General features: G+C 43.4%; 1 protein-coding gene across 1 annotated transcript; it reads right to left on the reverse strand.

Moving 5' to 3' along the window:
• Positions 1-636: 636 nt before the first annotated feature.
• Positions 637-17,580, reverse strand: RPL10A (ribosomal protein L10a). The gene is made up of 6 exons (XM_056557645.1): positions 17,502-17,580; positions 11,160-11,234; positions 9,952-10,032; positions 9,213-9,361; positions 6,116-6,288; positions 637-838 (listed from the first exon to the last, which is right to left on the reverse strand). Exons 1-6 carry the CDS (start codon positions 17,504-17,506, stop codon positions 668-670), a joined length of 654 nt encoding a protein of 217 aa, XP_056413620.1. The 5' UTR covers positions 17,507-17,580; the 3' UTR covers positions 637-667.
• Positions 17,581-18,615: the final 1,035 nt, after the last annotated feature.

The raw sequence follows: 18,615 nt of genomic DNA on the forward strand, positions 1-18,615 counted from the left end.
TGATCTTTTGCAGACTGGACTCCTGCTGGTCTGGCAGAAATCCAAAAGCATGAAATGCTGAGCAGCCTTATCCAGTCATAGCTCAACTCACACTGCTACACAGCCCATAGCATTTCAGTGTGGGAGGAAGTTCATCCCTGTATGGCTTTAGACGTGGTCACAACTGCTGGATACTGCCCCTTCCCAGTCTGAATCAGCAGAAAATACAAAAGCAATTTCAAGGTACAAAAAATAAAGGCAGGTGGTTTATCATGATGGGGTAGTGAACTGGGAGGATTGTAAAATTTAACAAGATCTTGAGGTACTCTAACCACCACCTTAACATTTCTCCCACCTATCGAAACAAAAACATGACAAAAAAAATAAAAAAATCCACACACCATGTAGGTATAGTTTCACATTTCCCCCCGATTATCCCCCCAGCTAGGTGTAATTTTCCATTCATTATTTGCCCAGTCATCATTGTGAATTAAATGTACGAGCATTCTGGTCCATTTGTTCACCTCTGATGTAATCAAGTTGTAACTATCAAGTTTGCAGATAGTCCCTTAGTGACAGCATATTCTAGCTAGTCCTGTGTACAGTTCACATGTTAAAATAAAAAATGTTGGAAAAGATGCCTATTCAAACACAAAAACCTATGAAAACACTTTATTGTTGTCAAAAGTTAGTACAGGCGCTGTGGTTTGCCCATGGAGCTTTTGATATAAAGAGCCCTCACATTCTGCCAATTCTTTTTTAACAGTGACACCAAGAAGTTAATTGCCAGGTGGATGTTGTAGACCAGCTCCTCCTCACTCATCTTCACATGTCCAACTGCAACAGCCAGACACAGGACCTGAAAGAAACATAAGTGAGCCCTATAAGTTTTGGACAGTACCATGCTAGTCCACCCCCCCTTTGTATGAAAGTTCAGAAAAATCTCATCACAGGAGCATAAGATAGAAAAACCACATGAACACTGCCATTTGCCTGCTATTACCAAAAAAAAAAATAAAAACTGAGCACCCATGTCTCCTTAACAGCACCTCGGCAGTCTTCCCCCGCATGGAGCACTGGATGACACGCCCACTCCACGTACCCCAGAAATAAATTGAGGGGGTGTGCTGGCTGCAGCTTCCTGCAGGGGTCTGAGCAGCCGCTTCCGGCATACTGCCAGGGCCCTGTGCAGGAGATCGCAGGGGGTCCCAGCACAGACCCCTGCAATCTATAACTTTTCCCCTATTCAAAGGATAAGGGATAAGTTTTAAATCACGGGGGGGGGGGGGGGGGGGGTACAAGTTATTTTTTGCTGCACTACTCCTTTACAGACTTTACTATAGTGGAACGTTCAATTCATCCAATTAAGTTTTAGTTTTAAAGTCCTTTATTTCAACAGCTTTGTGTTAAGAGATGAGTGGAGTAACCACGACACCTTGTAGCTCACTTGCTTTGTTATTTTATGGAGGAGTGTCCTCTCCCTCACCGTGAAGGACTCATCTGCTAAGTCTGGGAGCAGCCTGGCAGTCAGAAAATGTATGCATAGAAACTACTGTGTAGCGATTTACAGTCTGTTCCTAGTAAAGCTGGATACTATTCAACATCTGTCACTATGTGTATCATTCAGCTTTCAAAGACACCTGAATGTCTGATCAGCTTCTTTGTCATTCAGGAGTCAGAAAGCTTTGGTTGTTAAAGCATGCTGGGAGTTAGTTTTGCAAGAGCTGGAGTGTTTATAAAGCAATGTTAGGGCAGTGTTGCCTTTAGTTGTTGCAAAACTACAACTCCCAGCATGCCCACACATCCCTTGTAAAACTGTTTAGAGCTGTGGGCCTCCAGCTGTTGCAAAACTACAAAGATTGTACCCCCAGCTGTTTTAAAACTAAAACTCCCACCATGGGAGATTTAGTTTAGGAACAGCTATAGGCTGTAGTGGTGCAATGGTGATCTCCTATACTGTATACCAACATGCTTTATGGCGCTGCGGAATCTGTAGGCGCTATATAAATAAATACTGCAAAATACAGTATTATGTCTGCATAAAGATAGATGACCCCTAGTGGCAGCTATTTTCAATTGACTTAAATGTACAGGGTGGGCCATTTATATGGATACACCTTAATAGAATGGGAATGGTTGGTGATATTAACTTCCTGTTTGTGGCCCATTAGTATATGTGAGGGGGAAAACGTCAAGATGGGTGGTGACCATGGCGGCCATTTTGAATCCAACTTGTTTTTTCAATAGGAAGAGGGTCATGTGACATTTATTGGGAATTTCACAAAAAAAAATTATGTGCTTCATTTTAACGTAACTTTATTGTTTCATGAGTCATTTACAAGTTTCTGACCACTTATAAAATGTGTTCAATGTGCTGCCCATTGTGTTGGATTGTCAATGCAACTCTTTTCTCCCACTCTTCACACACTGATAGCAACACCGCAGGAGAAATGCTAGCACAGGCTTCCAGTATCTGTAGTTTCAGGTGCTGCACATCTCGTATCTTCACAGCATGGACAATTGCCTTCAGATGACCGCAAAGATAAAAGTCTAAAGGGGTCAGATTGGGAGACCTTGGGGAATTCAACTGGCCCACGACGACCAAGCCACTTTCCAGGAAACTGTTCATCTAGGAATGCTCGGACCTTACACCCATAATGTGGTGGTGCACCATCTTGCTGGAAAAACTCAGGGAACGTGCCAGCTTCAGTGCATAAAGAGAGAAACACATGTAGTAATTTCACATATCCAGTTGAATGGCCCCCAAGGTCTCCCCATCTGACCCCCTTAGACTTTTATCTTTGGGGTCATCTAAAGGCAATTGTCCATGCTGTGAAGATACGAGATGTGCAGCACCTGAAACTACGGATACTGGAAGCCTGTGCTAGCATTTCTCCTGCGGTGTTGCTATCAGTGTGTGAAGAGTGGGAGAAGAGGGTTGCATTGACAATCCAACACAATAGGCAGCACATTGAACACATTTTATAAGTGGTAAATAACTCATGAAAGAATAAAGTTACGTTAAGACAAAGCACATCATTGTTTTTCCTGTGAAATTCCCAATAAGTTTGATGTGTCACATGACCCTCTTCCTATTGAACAAACAAAAGTTGGATTCAAAATGGCCAACTTCAAAATGGCCGCCATGGTCACCACCCATCTTGAAAAGTCCCCCCCCCCCTCACATATACTAATGTGCCACAAACAGAAAGTTAATATCACCAACCATTCCCATTTTATTGAGGATCGACCGATATTGGTTTTTTAGGGCCGATACCTATAATCGGTGGAGGTTCGGACCGATAGCCGATAACTTATACCGATATTCCGGTATAAGTTATCGGCTATTTATCCCCCCCGCGACACAGCTGCAGATCATTGATTTAAAGCGGGCGCTTTAAATCAATGAACTGCAGTGGCTTTTGCGGTGCCAGAGACCGCCGCCACCCGCTTCTCTCCCCCTGACTGTTCGGGGGTCCCAAGTCCTATCACTGCCCCACCGTCGCACCCCCACAGCACTGGCCCCATTGCCTCCCCCATCCCCGGTTTTATAATTACCTGTTCCTGGGGTCCACTCTACATCTGGCTCCGGTGGCGTCCCCCTGAGCCGTCACTGTGCGCACTGACGGCGATGTCACGTCACTCGTCATTGCGCACAGCGTAACTCAGGACGCAGCAGGAGCCGGAAGTAGTGTGGACCACAGGAACAGGAAATTATAAAACCGGGGATGGGGGAGGCAATGGGGCCGGTGCATCATCGGCAAGGTAATTGCCGATAATGCCCAAAATCGTGATTATCGGCCGATAATATCGGCCAAACCGATAATAAGTCGATCCCTAGTATCCATATAAATGGCCCACCCTGTATATTTAAAAAGTAATCTTAGTAGTATTACAAAGTATAAAGTTTTTCATAATGACAGTGCCTCTAAATATGGGTTTGATCTCCCATATTTCTCTCTCCCTTTGAGTTGGAAACTGTCCCATTAAACCCTTCAGGACATTGGGTTCTCATTTTTGCACTTTGATTTTTAGAAGGCAAGGTGGAATTAAAACTTTCAATTTTCCACCTACAGACCCATATAAGGGCTTGTTTTTTGCACCAATTTTACTTTGTAATCATTTCACCATAAAAATCTATGGCAAAAAAAAATTAAAAAAATTATTTTGAGACTTCAATTCCACACTGCACTTTTGGGTAAAAATGAAATTTTTAATCGTATGGACCTACAGAATGACAGCTTTTGATGGTTTTGCTTTAAAATTTTCTTCTGACCCCTATCATTTTTAATTTCTGTATACGGGGATGTGTGAGCTTATTTTTGCACTGTAATGTGAAGTTTATAAGTACAATTTGTTTTTAAGGGACTTAAACACTTCATTTAGGGAATACTAAGTGACCAAAAAATACACAATTCTGCACTTAATTTACGTACATGCCACTGACTGTGCAATTAAAGTGATGTTACATTTTTTATAGTTTGGACATGTTTGTTTCTCCCCTTTTTTTCCATTCAAAAAGTGTAGATTCAAACATTAGGGAAGGTATTAATTCACATTAACTTACGTTTTTTAGTCACCATTGGGAACTACAACATGCAATCCTTGGATTGCATACACTGCTCAATGCTATGCCATAGCATTGATTAGTGTCATCGGTGCTCTGCTGCTCCAGCCTGCAATGGCTGACTGGGGCTTCAGACCAACAATTGGACAGAGGGGAGGCAGGAAAGGGCCATCCCGCTGTCCTCAGCTGATCATGGCACTGCGGTGGTCCCAATCAGCTCTGCTGAGCTGCCAGGACCCTTATCCTATGAATTGGTGATGTCCAGCATCAGACAGCTGCCTAAACAGACCAGCTATGACATGCTCAGAAGGGGAGCAGAACAAGGGTGTACAGGTATACCCTTGGTCCCCAAGAGGAAAAATAAAAATGTATAAAAAATTTTTTATTTTTTTTATTTATAAATTTTTTATTTAAAAAAATAAATAAATGAGCCCTCAAATAGCCCTGTATACAGAAAAATAGTTATATGGTCGTAGGAGGACTTTATAAAACTTTGCAAAAATAACTTTGTAAAAGAGTTAGCATGACATAAAATCTATATAAGTTGGGTATCATTTTAATTGTAAGGACCTACAGTATATATCTAGATTGTTGTGAAATTATGCACGTGAAGTCAATGGGGAGTGAAAATCTGCAGCAGATCTACAGCAAAAATATGCACGTACACAAAAAGTGTGAACGTACCCAAAAGGTACCCTTTCCCAACCAGAGTGCCTCCAGGCATTTCAAAACTACAACTCCCAGCAATCCCTGGTTGGGAAACACTAGCATACACACCACCCTAACAGGGACTATAACTCCCAGCATATAGACCCCCCCAGGGACTACAACTCCCAGCATAGACACACCCCTAACAGGGACTACAACTCCCAGCATACAGACACACCCCTAACAGGGACTACAACTCCCAGCATACATACACACACCAGGGACCCCCCCCCCCCCCTCACATAGAAATCATCCCCAGGCAGAGATTAATTCCCAGTCCCTGCAGTGTATGAATCCCCAGCACGTGTACAGTAACCACAGTCAGAGCTCAGGCAGGGGAGATGAGGAACAGTGCTCTGGCTTTACGTGGAGAACTGGAGATGAGGGAGGGGGTGTGTACCTCCTCTCCCCCCTTGCTCTGCCCTCCCCCAGCTCTAGCTTTGGAAATCTGGGGGAGGAGTGGACACAAGAATCCACCTCACACCGGCCCTCCACTGTGCTTCACATGTATGTGCGCTCCAGAAAGGGAGCGCAGCATACAGGAAGAAGGGCAGATGCTGGGCCGGACAGGCTTCTGATGACTATGCGCCTGTCGGGCCACACCCACTTCCTGCCCTCGTATACTGCTCAACACAGCTACTGAAGATGCTATGAAAAAGGTATTTACATGGGGTTTTAAACAAAAATAAATACAGGGATAGAGAGTTAGAGTCAGGGATAGATGGGGAGGGGGGGGATTAGGAAAAATTTAGTTTATGACAGTTGCTCTTTAAATATATAGACTAGTGCAGTAGCAATGACACTTATTGGCTAACACTACAAACTCCCTTAAACTTAAAACTACAAGCAAATCTAACCCACCTTTTTCATCTGGAATTTAATGGTGGACTTTACTTCGTCAACCTTTGCAACCAAGTTCTCATTGTGTGTTAACAAGGAAGGAAATTTTCCAGCCTTGTTCAAGCCAGGTCCCAAGATACGAGGAATCTGCTTGATCAGTGATTCAGAGGCTAAGAATGCATCAAATTTCTTAGCTGGGGAAAAATACAAAATGTTATGTTAGTCAAAGCCATAGTAAAAGAAAACCAGTATAGGAACAACATTTAATCCCTTAGTAAAGCTATCTAATTTGGTGCTTGATGCAGCAGCTGTCTTTGGAAATGTAATTTGTAATTACATTGACATTAGGGCTTTGTAGCAAGCATTACATTTTTCAAATGCAACTATTTTGGGGGTGCATGACTTCTGTATTAACCCTCCCTAACCAGGTAGAAAAGGTTTATTTTACCTTCCTTAATTTTGTTAATTCAAGTAAGTGGTTAATCGCTCATAAAATACTCATGTATTGCAGTGTATTATGTCTGTCAGTATACCACTGAAATCTTAAGTTCACAAACATGGCAGACGTGGCTGCCATAACACCCCATTCCACAATCATAAGAAGTTAATGGACCACAGCCGTGGGAGATTAGCAACTGGAATCTGGAAACCTGCAGTTGCAGACAATGTCAGTTGTGTAACTGCTGGCATCCTGAGCCGCACCCACCCACATGCCACAATTGTAAGAATCAACGTTTCATTACAGGGAATGAATTTACATATGTTTAGCTAATTATACAGTGCCTACATTTACAATGTACAGCATTAACCCTTAACTTTGATTGTAATGTCTAAAGTAGGGATCGACATATCGTTTTTTTAGGGCCGATAGCCGATAACTTATACCGATATTCCGGTATAAGTTATCGGCTATTTATCCCACCGCGACACCGCTGCAGATCATTGATTTAAAGCGGGCGCTTTAAATCAATGCACTGCAGTGGCTTTTGCAGTGCCATAGGCCGCCGCCACCACCCGCTTCTCTCCCCCTACCTGTCAGGGTGGTCCAGGCCATCCATCCTTCCTGTAGTGTCCGGCGGCATTATGGGTGGAGGGTGAACCGGTCCGGCCTGTACTTCTCCGGGGTCCTCTTCACTCCGGGCAGGCTCCGGCCTAGTAATGCAGCATAGACGCCGCTGCGCAGTGACGCACCTGACGTCACGGCATAGCGGCGTCTATGCAGCGTACTAGGCCGGAGCGGAGAAGATGACCCCTGGGGAAGGACAGCCCGGACCGGTTCACCCTCCACCCAGAATGCCGCAGGACACTACAGGAAGGATGGATGGCCCGGACCACCCCCATTATAGGTAAGTTTAATTTTTTATTGACTGAGGGTGGGGGAGGGGAGCAACCGGTATACTGCCCAGCACTACGGTGGGGGGGTGCGACGCAGTGCGGTGGGTCGGGGGGGTTGCGGTACGGGCATTATTGGCTTATCGGCAAGATAATTGCCGATACCGCCCAAAATAGTGATTATCGGCCATACCGCTAATCAGTCGATCCCTAGTCTAAAGTGCTGAAAATCCGTTGCCAGTAGCTCTGGGACCACCATGGGAAAATCATAGGGTCCTAATCAGCCAAGACAGGCAGAAAGTCCCTCATTACATCAGGCCAACCAGCAATCTTTACAGGCAGCCTCAGCCTGTAATGTAGTGCCAATAACCTTGATCAATGCTGTGCTTTTAGTATGGCTTGTTCAGTTTTTGCATTCGAAAGATTGCATGTAATAGTTCCTAGGGATCGACAGATCTTTTTTAGGGCCCATACCGATAATCTGTGGAGGTTAGGGCTGATAATTTAAACTGGAATATCGGCATAAGTTATCAGCTATTTAACCCCCCCGCGACACCGCTGCAGATCATTGATTTAAAGCGGGCGCTTTAAATCAATGAACTGCAGCGGCTTTTGCGCGGTTATAGACCGCTGCCACCCGCTTCTCTCCCCCTGCCTGTCCGGGGGTGCTGAGTCCTATCACCGCCTGCCCCCCCCCCCCCCCCCCCGCGTCGCATTGCCTCCCCCATCCACAGTTTTATAATTACCTGTTCCTGGGGTCCACTCTACATCTGGCTCCGGTGGCGTCCTCCTGAGCCGTTACTGTGCGCACTGACTGACATCACGTCACTCGCCATTGCGCACAGCGTAACGCAGGACGCAGCGGGAGCCAGAAGTAGCTTTGACCCCGGGAACAGGTAATTATAAAACCAGGGATGGGGGAGGCAATGGGGCCGGGGAGGTCACAGTGCGGTGGGTCGGTGGTCGCAGTGCAGTGGGGGTGGTGCGGGGCATTATCGGATTATCGGCAAGGTAATTGCCAATACCGATAATGCACAAAATCAAGATTATCGACCAATAATATCGGCCAAACCGATAGTCGGTCGATCTCTAATAGTTCCCTATGAAAAAAAAAGTATATAACCCCCTTTGTTAAAATAAAAAAATATAAACATGTGGTGGTATCACCATATGTGTAAAAGTCTGAATTATTAAAATATGTGAATGAAACAACTTATTTAATGGTGTAAACATAAATCCCAAAGTCAAGAAAAAGGGCAGTGTGTCAAAGCATAAAACCCCAAGTTGCAGAGTCAGTTTCCAAAATTTAGCCCACAATTTTGTTTCATTATAGCTTGTGAAAGTGAGCGATTTCTATACAAAGTACAGGTGGTGGCCAAAAAATAAAAAATTGGGGGGAGTGGAGTAAAAAAATGCAAATGCAAAAATTAAACATTGCTGCAGCCTAAGAGGGATGCTCCACTGGTAAAAATGCTTTCAAATCAACTAGTACCAAAAAGTTAGATTTGTAGATCACTTCTACTTAAGTACTGGAAAGATCTAGATTTTTAACGGCTGTATGCCGTATGTGGTTCTTTCCAACCTGACCACATTGCTCTCTGCTGACCCCTTTGTGTCAGAACTGTCCAGAGTAAAAGAAAACCCCTCATAGCAAAGTTCTGCTCTGGATTGTTCCTGACACTGAAAGATGTGGCAGCACAAAGCACCGTGGTCAGACTGGAAAGACCACCTTCCTCCAGAACTTTTTTATTACTAAAAATGAAATCAATAATACATGCGCACACACCCAGCTTTTTCACCAGTTTTTTGTTCTTGTTTAACTTTTTAAGAGCTTCTATGTCCATGTGTGGCATGTCAACTGCTTTTGCTTCATCGCAGTGCTGCTGATCTCCCAAAACACAAACAGAAAATTTGGGTCTTGGTGTAGACTTAAGCCTAAAAATAGAAAGTAAAAAGTTAGAAAAGTAATTGGTTAAATGTTCACTCTTTAAGAACTTTGGCAGTAAAAGGTCAAAATAGACCTAGGTGGGAAACCTTAAAATTGTTTGTGCAACAGGGTACTGCCACATATGCCTTTAGCTCTGAGATGTCTGCATTCTGAAATTCTAAATATTAATGGCCCTCCAACTGACTGCAGTACCATTTATTTCAAGAATAGTAATGAAAAGGTTCTGTAGAAATGCAGAGATCTCAGGTCTGAAAAACTAAAGAGGGACAGTACACCTTAACATGCCAAGAGTTTTTAAAAAGTGATAATACTAAGACAAAACCTGATTCAAGACATGAAATCTAGAAACAAACCTTGCATAATACCGAAGTATTATTCGGTGGGTGTTGGACAGACGACCAAACCACACCTACCCTCATATTTTAAGACCCAGGGTGGGGGTCCGTTCAGCTAACCTTATGGTCCAGGTAACTGAACTACCCATATCATTTGCCATAGTGTTCCCCTCCTCACAGCATACTAGTTAAGAGGGAGATGCAAGGCAAAAGCTGGGTGAGAATAGGAGTAGTGTCCAAACCTGACTGTTCCAGAAAAACGCTTGTCCTTTTGAGGGTCATAGTTTTTGAGGCTGATCTGAAGCTCCACAGTTTGCAGAAACCTAAATAGAATATAGAAATGCAAGCATGTTTAGTGTAGCTATGGCACAAAATTTGACCCTAGCTGGCAGTGAACATGTGGTATGTCAAGAATGCAGATAAATTTTAAGTGTTCGGGTAAGTGCACAATGTTATCCATATTTGATCAGCATTTTTACTCAAACCAGGAGTGGGTCCAAAAAATAAACTATAATAGATTTATTTATTTGTGTTCCAATGGTATTTGTAGAAATATGGCCCAATGTGATAAAAATAAGGCTCAAAATATTGAACGGGAACACAGCCTTATGTTCACAGGGAAAAAGCGCACACGTCTCCCAGATTATAAATTCTATATATAATACTATAATACCCAGCCTCCTAAAATATGCTGAGCTGTTCTGTGTGCATTACTGATTTCAGATCTGAAGTTAACTGAACATTTCCCATTCTTTCACATTATTTCTTAAAGTTATCCACAGATTATGGGAATTGGGGACAACTAGTGGATCACAACAGTCTGACCACTGGCACCATCACAAAGTCAGGAAACAAAATTGTGCACCAATATACAGCCAGTGCTTATTTCATTCTTTATAGGGATTCCAACCATTGCCATGAACTGAACACAGTGCATTCCATTTGCACAATTGGGCCAGCAACTGATCTGCTAATTATTCCCTAGTCTGAATAGAAAGTAATTTTCTGAAGCGAGACTACACCTTTAAGTATGAGGAGACACAACCTCTTAATACATTAAATATTTCTGCCATGCACCCTTGAACTGAAGATTTCCACCAACTAAGAGTTTGCATATATTCGTGCCATACCTTCCTCCTATTTCTGGGGAACATTATAAAAAGTTGTCAGTCTAGGCCAGTGTTTCCCAACCAGGGTGCCTCCAGATGTTGCAAAACTACAACTCCCAGCATGCCTGCACAGACTGTCCAGGCATTCTGGGAGTTTTAGTTTTGCAACACCTGGAGGCACCCTGGTTGGGGAACACTGGTCTAGGCAGTAGAATGGAATAAGCAGTGACTGGATTGATTAAAATTATCCTAAACAGACATCTGCTAAGCACTACATAAAGGATCCTACACCAAGTTCTCCACTAAACAAGTCACCTGAAAGTTAATAGACCACAACTTACTTTCTCTTCTTCCGTCTTGCTCCAAGCAGTACTTCCCTCACTCCTTCATATAGGGTATCACGAGAAACTTTACTACTACAAGATTAAGAATAAAAAAAAAGTCTGAGATTTAACCTCTTAAGGACAGTATTTTCATTCTTGCTTCTCCCCCCCCCTTATTTCTCCATCTATGGATCCATATGAAGTAGGGATCGACCGATGTTTTTTTAGGGCCGATACCGATAATCGGTGGAGGTTAGGGCCGATAACTTATACCGATATTCCGGTATAAGTTATCGGCTATTTATCCCCCCTCGACACTGCTGCAGAACATTGATTTAAAGCGGGCACTTTAAATCAATGCACTGCAGTGGCTTTTGCGGTGCCATAGGCCACCACCACCATCTGCTTCTCTCTCCTACCTGTCAGGGTGGTCCGGGCCATCCATCCTTCCTGTAGTGTCCGGCAGCATTCCGGGTGGAGGGTGAACCGGTCCGGGCTTTCCTTCTCCGGCAGTCATCTTCTCCACTCCGGGCAGGCTCTGGCCTAGTACGCTGCATAGACGCCGCTGCGCAGAGACGCACCTGACGTCACGGCGTCTATGCAGCGTACTAGGCCGGAGCCTGCCTGGAGTGGAGAAGAGGACCCCCAGAGAAGAAGGACAGCCCGGACCGGTTCACCCTCCATCCGGAATGCCGCCGGACACTACAGGAAGGATGGCCCGGACCACCCCCATTACGGGTAAGTTTAAATTTTTTTTTTATTGACTCTGAGGGTGGGGGAGGGGCGCGACCAGTATAGCGGTATGGGCAAAAATCCATACTGGTATACCTCCCAGCACTATGGTGGGGGGTGCGGTGGGTCGGTCGCCGGTGCAGGGCATTATCGGCAAGGTAATGCCCAAAATCGTGATTATCGGCCGATAATATCGGCCATACCTATAATCGGTCGATCCCTAATATGAAGGCTTTTCATTTGCACAGGCCATTGTACTTCGTAGTGACGCCTTTCATTTTAACAAAATGTATTGTGAAAAGAAAAATACGCAATTTTGCAACTTTGGTTTTTACTCCGTAAACTTTATGGTGAAATTGACATGTTCTCTTTATTCCTCTAGTGAGATGAATCAGCTTACTAGTGTATTTCATGTTTAAAAAAATATTTTTCTCTTCTTCGGCCGTGGAATTTTGGCCAATAGGGGTCTCCCTTGTGATCCAGCCCACATTCAGTGTCTCATATAGTTCATGTTTTGGTCTCCTGCGGACCTGGCAGGGGACCAGTGCTTGCTCTCAATTATGCAGACAAGAGCGAGCGCTGTGTGTGCAATGTCTGCTTCAATCTCCCATCCTCTGTGTTACACAAGCAGAGGAGGAAGATTTAGGAGCAGCCAGCCATGATTGGCTGCCTCGCCCTCTTCCTTCTATGTTGTGCTCCCAAGTGCAGCATAGAATAGAGGGCGGATGTTCTCCCTGGCAGGGCTTCAGGGCTTGCCAGGTAATATCCCATTAGGAGCGCCAGAGCTAACAAAAAAAAAAAAAAATATTTGAAAAAAAAGGTAGAAATATTAAAAATAGCAAAAATAAAAGGCAAGGGAGGGGGTTATCAGTGCTGGGAGAATTCATAACAGATGTGGAAATCCTATTACCCGAATCATGTAGTTTTGGGCACCAGGCAGGTGAATTTTTCATAGCTTTAGCTCTATCGGACTGCCCCCCCCCGTGCAGACAGACGGGAAGAGCAGGCGCAGACCTGCATAGGACACAAGTCTGCACCTCACACCGGCAGTCAGGGTGTATGGAGCGGGCTCCCGAGTCCTGCTCGCTCCATACTCGGCAGCCCCCTGGTGTTTTCAGTAGCAGGGGGCCCTGCTAATAGCCTGGCATGCTGCGGCCAGCTATTAACCCTTTAGATCACCGCTGTCAAAGTTGACAGTGGTGTCTAAAGGGATCTTTTAACCATCCCTGGTGGTCTAGTGGGGTTGATTGCCCACCCCCCACGATCCCCTGTGGAGGTAGCCGGAGGGCTTACCTCTGCATCCATGGCTGCCCCATAGCTCTGCATCTGATTGAGGCTCAACCAAATGAACACAGATTAATAGAGTTCAATAGAACTGCATTTATCTGTATGGGGAATCTAAAGGAATTCCTCAAAAAAAAAAAATAAATAAAAAAAAAAGTTTAACACTCATTAACCTCTTCCATATTAGAGGTATGTTCACACGGGCGGATTTGCAGGTTTCCCGCTGTGTATTTGAAAGGGGCTGGTCTCTTCTCTGCTGTCCGCAGCAGATTTTCTGCGGCGGAATCTCCGCTGCGTAAATTCCGCCTTGGAAAATCTGCTGCGGACAGCTGAGAAGAGCCTGCCCCCTTTCAAATACGCAGCAGGAAACCCACAAATAAATCCGCCCGTTGGAACGTACCCTAAGAGTTCAGATCACCCCCTTTTCCATATAATAATATATAAACATAATAACTTATTTGGTATTTGCGTGTGCATAATTGACTGAACTATTAAAAAATAACATTTTATATCCCGTATGGTAAATGGTGTTAACGTAAAAAAAAACAAATCACAGAATAGCTTTTTTATTTTTATAACATATCCCAGAAAAAAATTAAAAAAAGGTAAAAGTTCAAAAAGTCTGATCAATGCCAAATTGGTACCGATACAAACAGCATATTACAGCCCAAAAAATGAGCCCTCATACAGCCCAGTATACGGAAAAATTATAGGGGTCAGGGGATTTCCTTTTTTAAATAAAAAAAAAAACATTAAAACATGACAAACTAAAATTTGGTATTGGTGTAATCAGGCCGAAGTATCAAAATATGTAAGTTTGACCACAAGGTGAATGGCTATAATATATATATATATATAGCAGGGAAGTATATGTTGTAATGAAACCTTTTTTTCCATAACTTATGCTCTGGAACAAACAAAAAAAATTGTGAGGTGAAATTGAAAAAAATGCTAATTTTGAGGTGTATATATATATATCCTCAAAATTAGCATTTTTTTTCAATTTCACCTCACAATTTTTTTTTTTGTTTGTTCCAGAGCATAAGTTATGGAAAAAAAAAAAAAAGGTTTCATTACAACATATACTTCCCTGCAAAAAAACATGCCTCATGGGTCTGTAGATGGAAAAATAAGTGTTATGGCTATTATAGGACAAGGAGGAAAAAACAAAAGTGCGGAAACTAATCAAGACCCTATTTTTGTATTATATTGGTTGAAATTTTACCAGGACAAGTGTATTTTCTTGAGGGACAAGTAGTTTTTTTATTTAAATTTCCACACCCCAGCATAATGACAGGTATTGTACCAACATTAGTATGCATAATATTGTAGAAGTGCTATCATTTCTTCACTATTTTTATTTTTTTTGTCCCGATGGAGCAGTGTTTTCAGTGTTTCACCAGTTGTTGCAAAACTAAAACTCCCAGCATGCCCAGAAGCCAAAAGCTGTACAGGCATGCTGGGAGTTGTATTTTTGCAATAACTGGAGACATGCAGATGTTAATCATTTAACATGAAATAAATCTTTAGCAGGCACACTCTTCAAGTTCACAGGATAAGTGATTGCTGGGTGTCCAACTGCTGAGACAACAAATTTTCATTTTACAATGCGCTACTCTACCCAGGGAACACGTGTTAACTGCTTAAGGACATGCGCCGTAAATACACAGCGCTGCATAGCACAGCACCGTACATCTAGGGTGCGTTTCCACAGGGCGTATACGCAGCGTATTTGACGCTGCGCAAAATTTACGCCAGCAGCGGGAAATACGCTGCGTATTCCTTGCTCACTATACACACACGGCATTCCGGCGGCAGCCCTATGCGTGTAGTGAGTTTTGGAGGCGGGGCCGTGTGCCGGCGTGTCTGACGCGCGGCTCCGCCTCCAAAACTCACTGCACACATAGGGCTGCCGCCGGAATGCCCTGTGTGTATAGTGAGCAAGGAATACACAGCGTATTTCCCGCTGCTGCCGTAAACTTTGCGCAGCGTCAAATACGCTGCTTATATGCCCTGTGGGAACGCACCCTTAAGGCGCAGGAGATGCGCTTGCTTCATTCCCAGTGGGTTCCGGTGGCTGTCAGCCACGGACCCGCTGGTAATAGCGACATCAGCGATCGCGCAGACCAGAGAAGATTGCCGATAATACTGATCTTTGCTATGCCCTATGCATAGCACTGAACAGTATTAGAAATCTAATGATTGCTATAAATAGTCCATGGGGACTAAAAAAAAAAGGAAAAAAAGTGTAAGTTAAAAAAATATATAAAAGTGAAAAATCCCCTCCCCCAATAAGTTTTTTTAATCACATTTTCCCCCCAAATACATAAACATTTGTTATCGTTGTGTGCGTAAATGTCCGAACTATAATATAATGCTCCCCTACGGTGAGCGGTGTAAACGTTAAGTGACAGAAATCTCTGTTTATCACATTAAACTGCTAAAAATTTTAATAAAAAATGATCAAAAAGCCATACACGCAAATCTGGTACCAAAACAAACTACAGATCATGGCGTAAAAAATGAGCCCTCACAAATCCCTGAATATGGTAATAAGAAAGTTAGAGGGTCAAAATAGGGCAATTTTAAACACTGATTTTGTAAAAAAAAAAGGATTTTTATCAAAGCGCTACTATAGAAATGTAACCATGAGTATCATTTTAATCTTATTGACCCAGAAGAAAACATGTATTTTTTTTTTACCGTAAAAGTGTATAGCGCAAAAACAAAGCCCCCCCCAGATTTGCAAAATTATGATTTTTGTTAAATTTTCCTTACACAAAATATTTTTGGGGTTTTATCATACATTTTAGGGTAAAATGAGTGATATTACAAAGTACAACTTGTCACGCAATAAAAAAATATAAAAAGCCCTCATGGGTCTGGGAAAAGAAATTTTTAAATTATGAATTTTAGAAGGCGAGGAGGAAAAAAACAATGCAAATATAAAATTGGCTGCGTCAAGGTGAAAATGGGCCGAGTCCTTAAGGGTTAAGGGCAATTTCTTACATAACAGATTTCTGTGCAAACTAGCTCATATTTTACCAAATTATATTCTGTGTCCATTCCACTCATCCCCTTGTCATTTAATAGAAACCAATGATAACCCCTATCTCAATTTGAAGTAATGCCACGGAATTTGGAGTATGTCTGACAAAGATTTGATTTGCAACTCCAATTTTGCTTCCCATTATAGTCTATGGGAATTCCAGTCTGCTATCCTCTTGGTCTATAGAAAACAGGTATAATCCCAGGTAATTTTCAGTTTACAATGTGCTACTCTGTGGAATACTTGTGGTAAAGTTTAATTTTCTACATAACAGATTTACATGGAAATGCACTGATCATTTTTCTTCCCATAATACTCTATGGGCATTGCATAATTCCCTTGTCATTCTGCAGAAATATGTCAATCTACTTAATCTAAATATTAATCACTGCCTTTGTAGTGCATGCCTGAAAGATTAAGGCCCAGATTTACACTGAGGGAAAAACTGGAGAGATTTTACCACAGCAACCAATCACAGCTCAGCTTTCACTTTACCAGATCTCGTTAGCTGAGCTGTGATTGGTTGCTGTGGAAAAACCACTCCAGTTTTGATAAATCTGGGCCTTAGATAAGTCAAAATGTCTCCAATTCAAATATTACATTTCTATTATCTATGGGCATTTCACTCTGGTCCATTAATCTCTATGGGCATTCCACTCCTTTACTATGTCCCTCTAAACTGGCCCTGCAGTGCTTAATTTCTGTCAAACACTGATGTGAACCCGGACAGACTGGTACAATGCACAAGAAGCTAATTGAAAACTCGGTAGTGAGGTCATGGAAACCTTGTGGAAGAAATAGCCAATGCCAGCATGTGGCACAGACCTAGGCATAGCCAGCTGAACAGTCTGATCCATAAACAGACACGTGATATACAGCACATTACTTATTTCCCCTGTGGTTCTCGCTTACATGGGGCCAAGACGTTCACCATAGGATGTGAATAAGATGGCAGATCCCCAATGACAGTCAGGATATCATCCACCACAGATAGGTTTGGAAATGGCGGATTTCCTGCAGCTTACAATACACATGCCGCTGTAATACTAAAACTGCGAACCTTCTTCCCACTATAACGCCCGAGTTCTATACCGGCTTCCTCCCGTACAGTGCCGCCCGCCCGGTCCTAGGCCTAGTAACTCCTAAGTCTATAAAACGACAGACAGTGCTTCATCGTTCATAATACGGCAGTCCCCGCATAAACCGACCCTTCCATTGGGCATACGGGCGCCTTACAGTAACAACGAGCTCTCGAGACCGCGGATGAAGCAGGATGGGCCCGCGCTACCACCTACCTCATGATGGACACCGTCAAGCCTCAACGATGAAAAAGGAAAGCTACTTCCGCGCATGCCCTTAAGAAGCACGTAATCTCGCGATGTTTGCATACGGCCATGTTTGTGGAGTCCGAGATTATAGTCTATAAATGGCATGACATCTCACTCTAAACACATTACGCTGTACAACTGGGTCTTCCCGCGAATACATGTTATCTCATATTCTCAGAATAAGGGGGGAAAGGGAAAAAAACTGATCGCGTGGGGTCCAACTGCCGGGACCCCATGATTAGGAGAACAGGGATAATACAGGACTGCTTCTTTATATTCTTTGTGGGAGCTGCTGTACTCTGCTATATTCAAAGTGAATTAGGATATGTTCACACAGCACAATTCCACTACAGCAGAGTCCCATTGATTTCAGTAAGATTCTGCTGCACTGGTTCACATGGTGGAATTTCCACAGCAGATGTTTCTTCTACTGTGGAAATGCCGATGCCAACGTCCACAAAAAGAATAGACTTTTCTTTTTGTGGATTTCGCTTGGAAATACATTGGCAGCTATGAAACGGCATATTTCCATGTGGTTCTAGTGACCACCTGTTTGCTCACATGTGCAGAATGTCCACACGTTTTCTGAGCATTGCCTTATCCTCTTCAGGATGAAGGGCGTCCTGTACGCCCTCCGGCACGGTGATTGGAGTAGGATGACTTCTGATAGATATCAGCACCCTTATTGGAACATCGCCCGAGGGGGTCCTGAGACCGGGGCATGACCTGGAATAAGATGGTAATTGGTGCCGTTAGACATGGCACCAATCACCCTCTTCCATATGTGGTGCTACCCCTCTGGACGGCTGTGATTGGTCGGTTGCAACCAGAGGGTGGTTGAACCTTCCGCAGCTCTACTCTGCTCTCTGACAGCCCTTGAAGAGAGTCTTGCCCCCGGATCTGTGCTCATCCTGCTAGTTTTGTGCCATCTGGAACACTAGCTCTTAGAGAAAGCTTTAGTGGTGCAGGCAGGGAGAGTAGTTAGCCCTTAATGACGCAGCAATTTTTAAGTTTTTTTGTGTTTTCAATTTTTCCTCATCTATAGGGCTTTCCTTCATCTATAGGGCTTGTTGTTTGTGGG

Source organism: Hyla sarda, chromosome 2 (genome assembly GCF_029499605.1).
Source record: "Hyla sarda isolate aHylSar1 chromosome 2, aHylSar1.hap1, whole genome shotgun sequence".
NCBI classification, from domain to species: Eukaryota; Metazoa; Chordata; class Amphibia; order Anura; family Hylidae; genus Hyla; species Hyla sarda.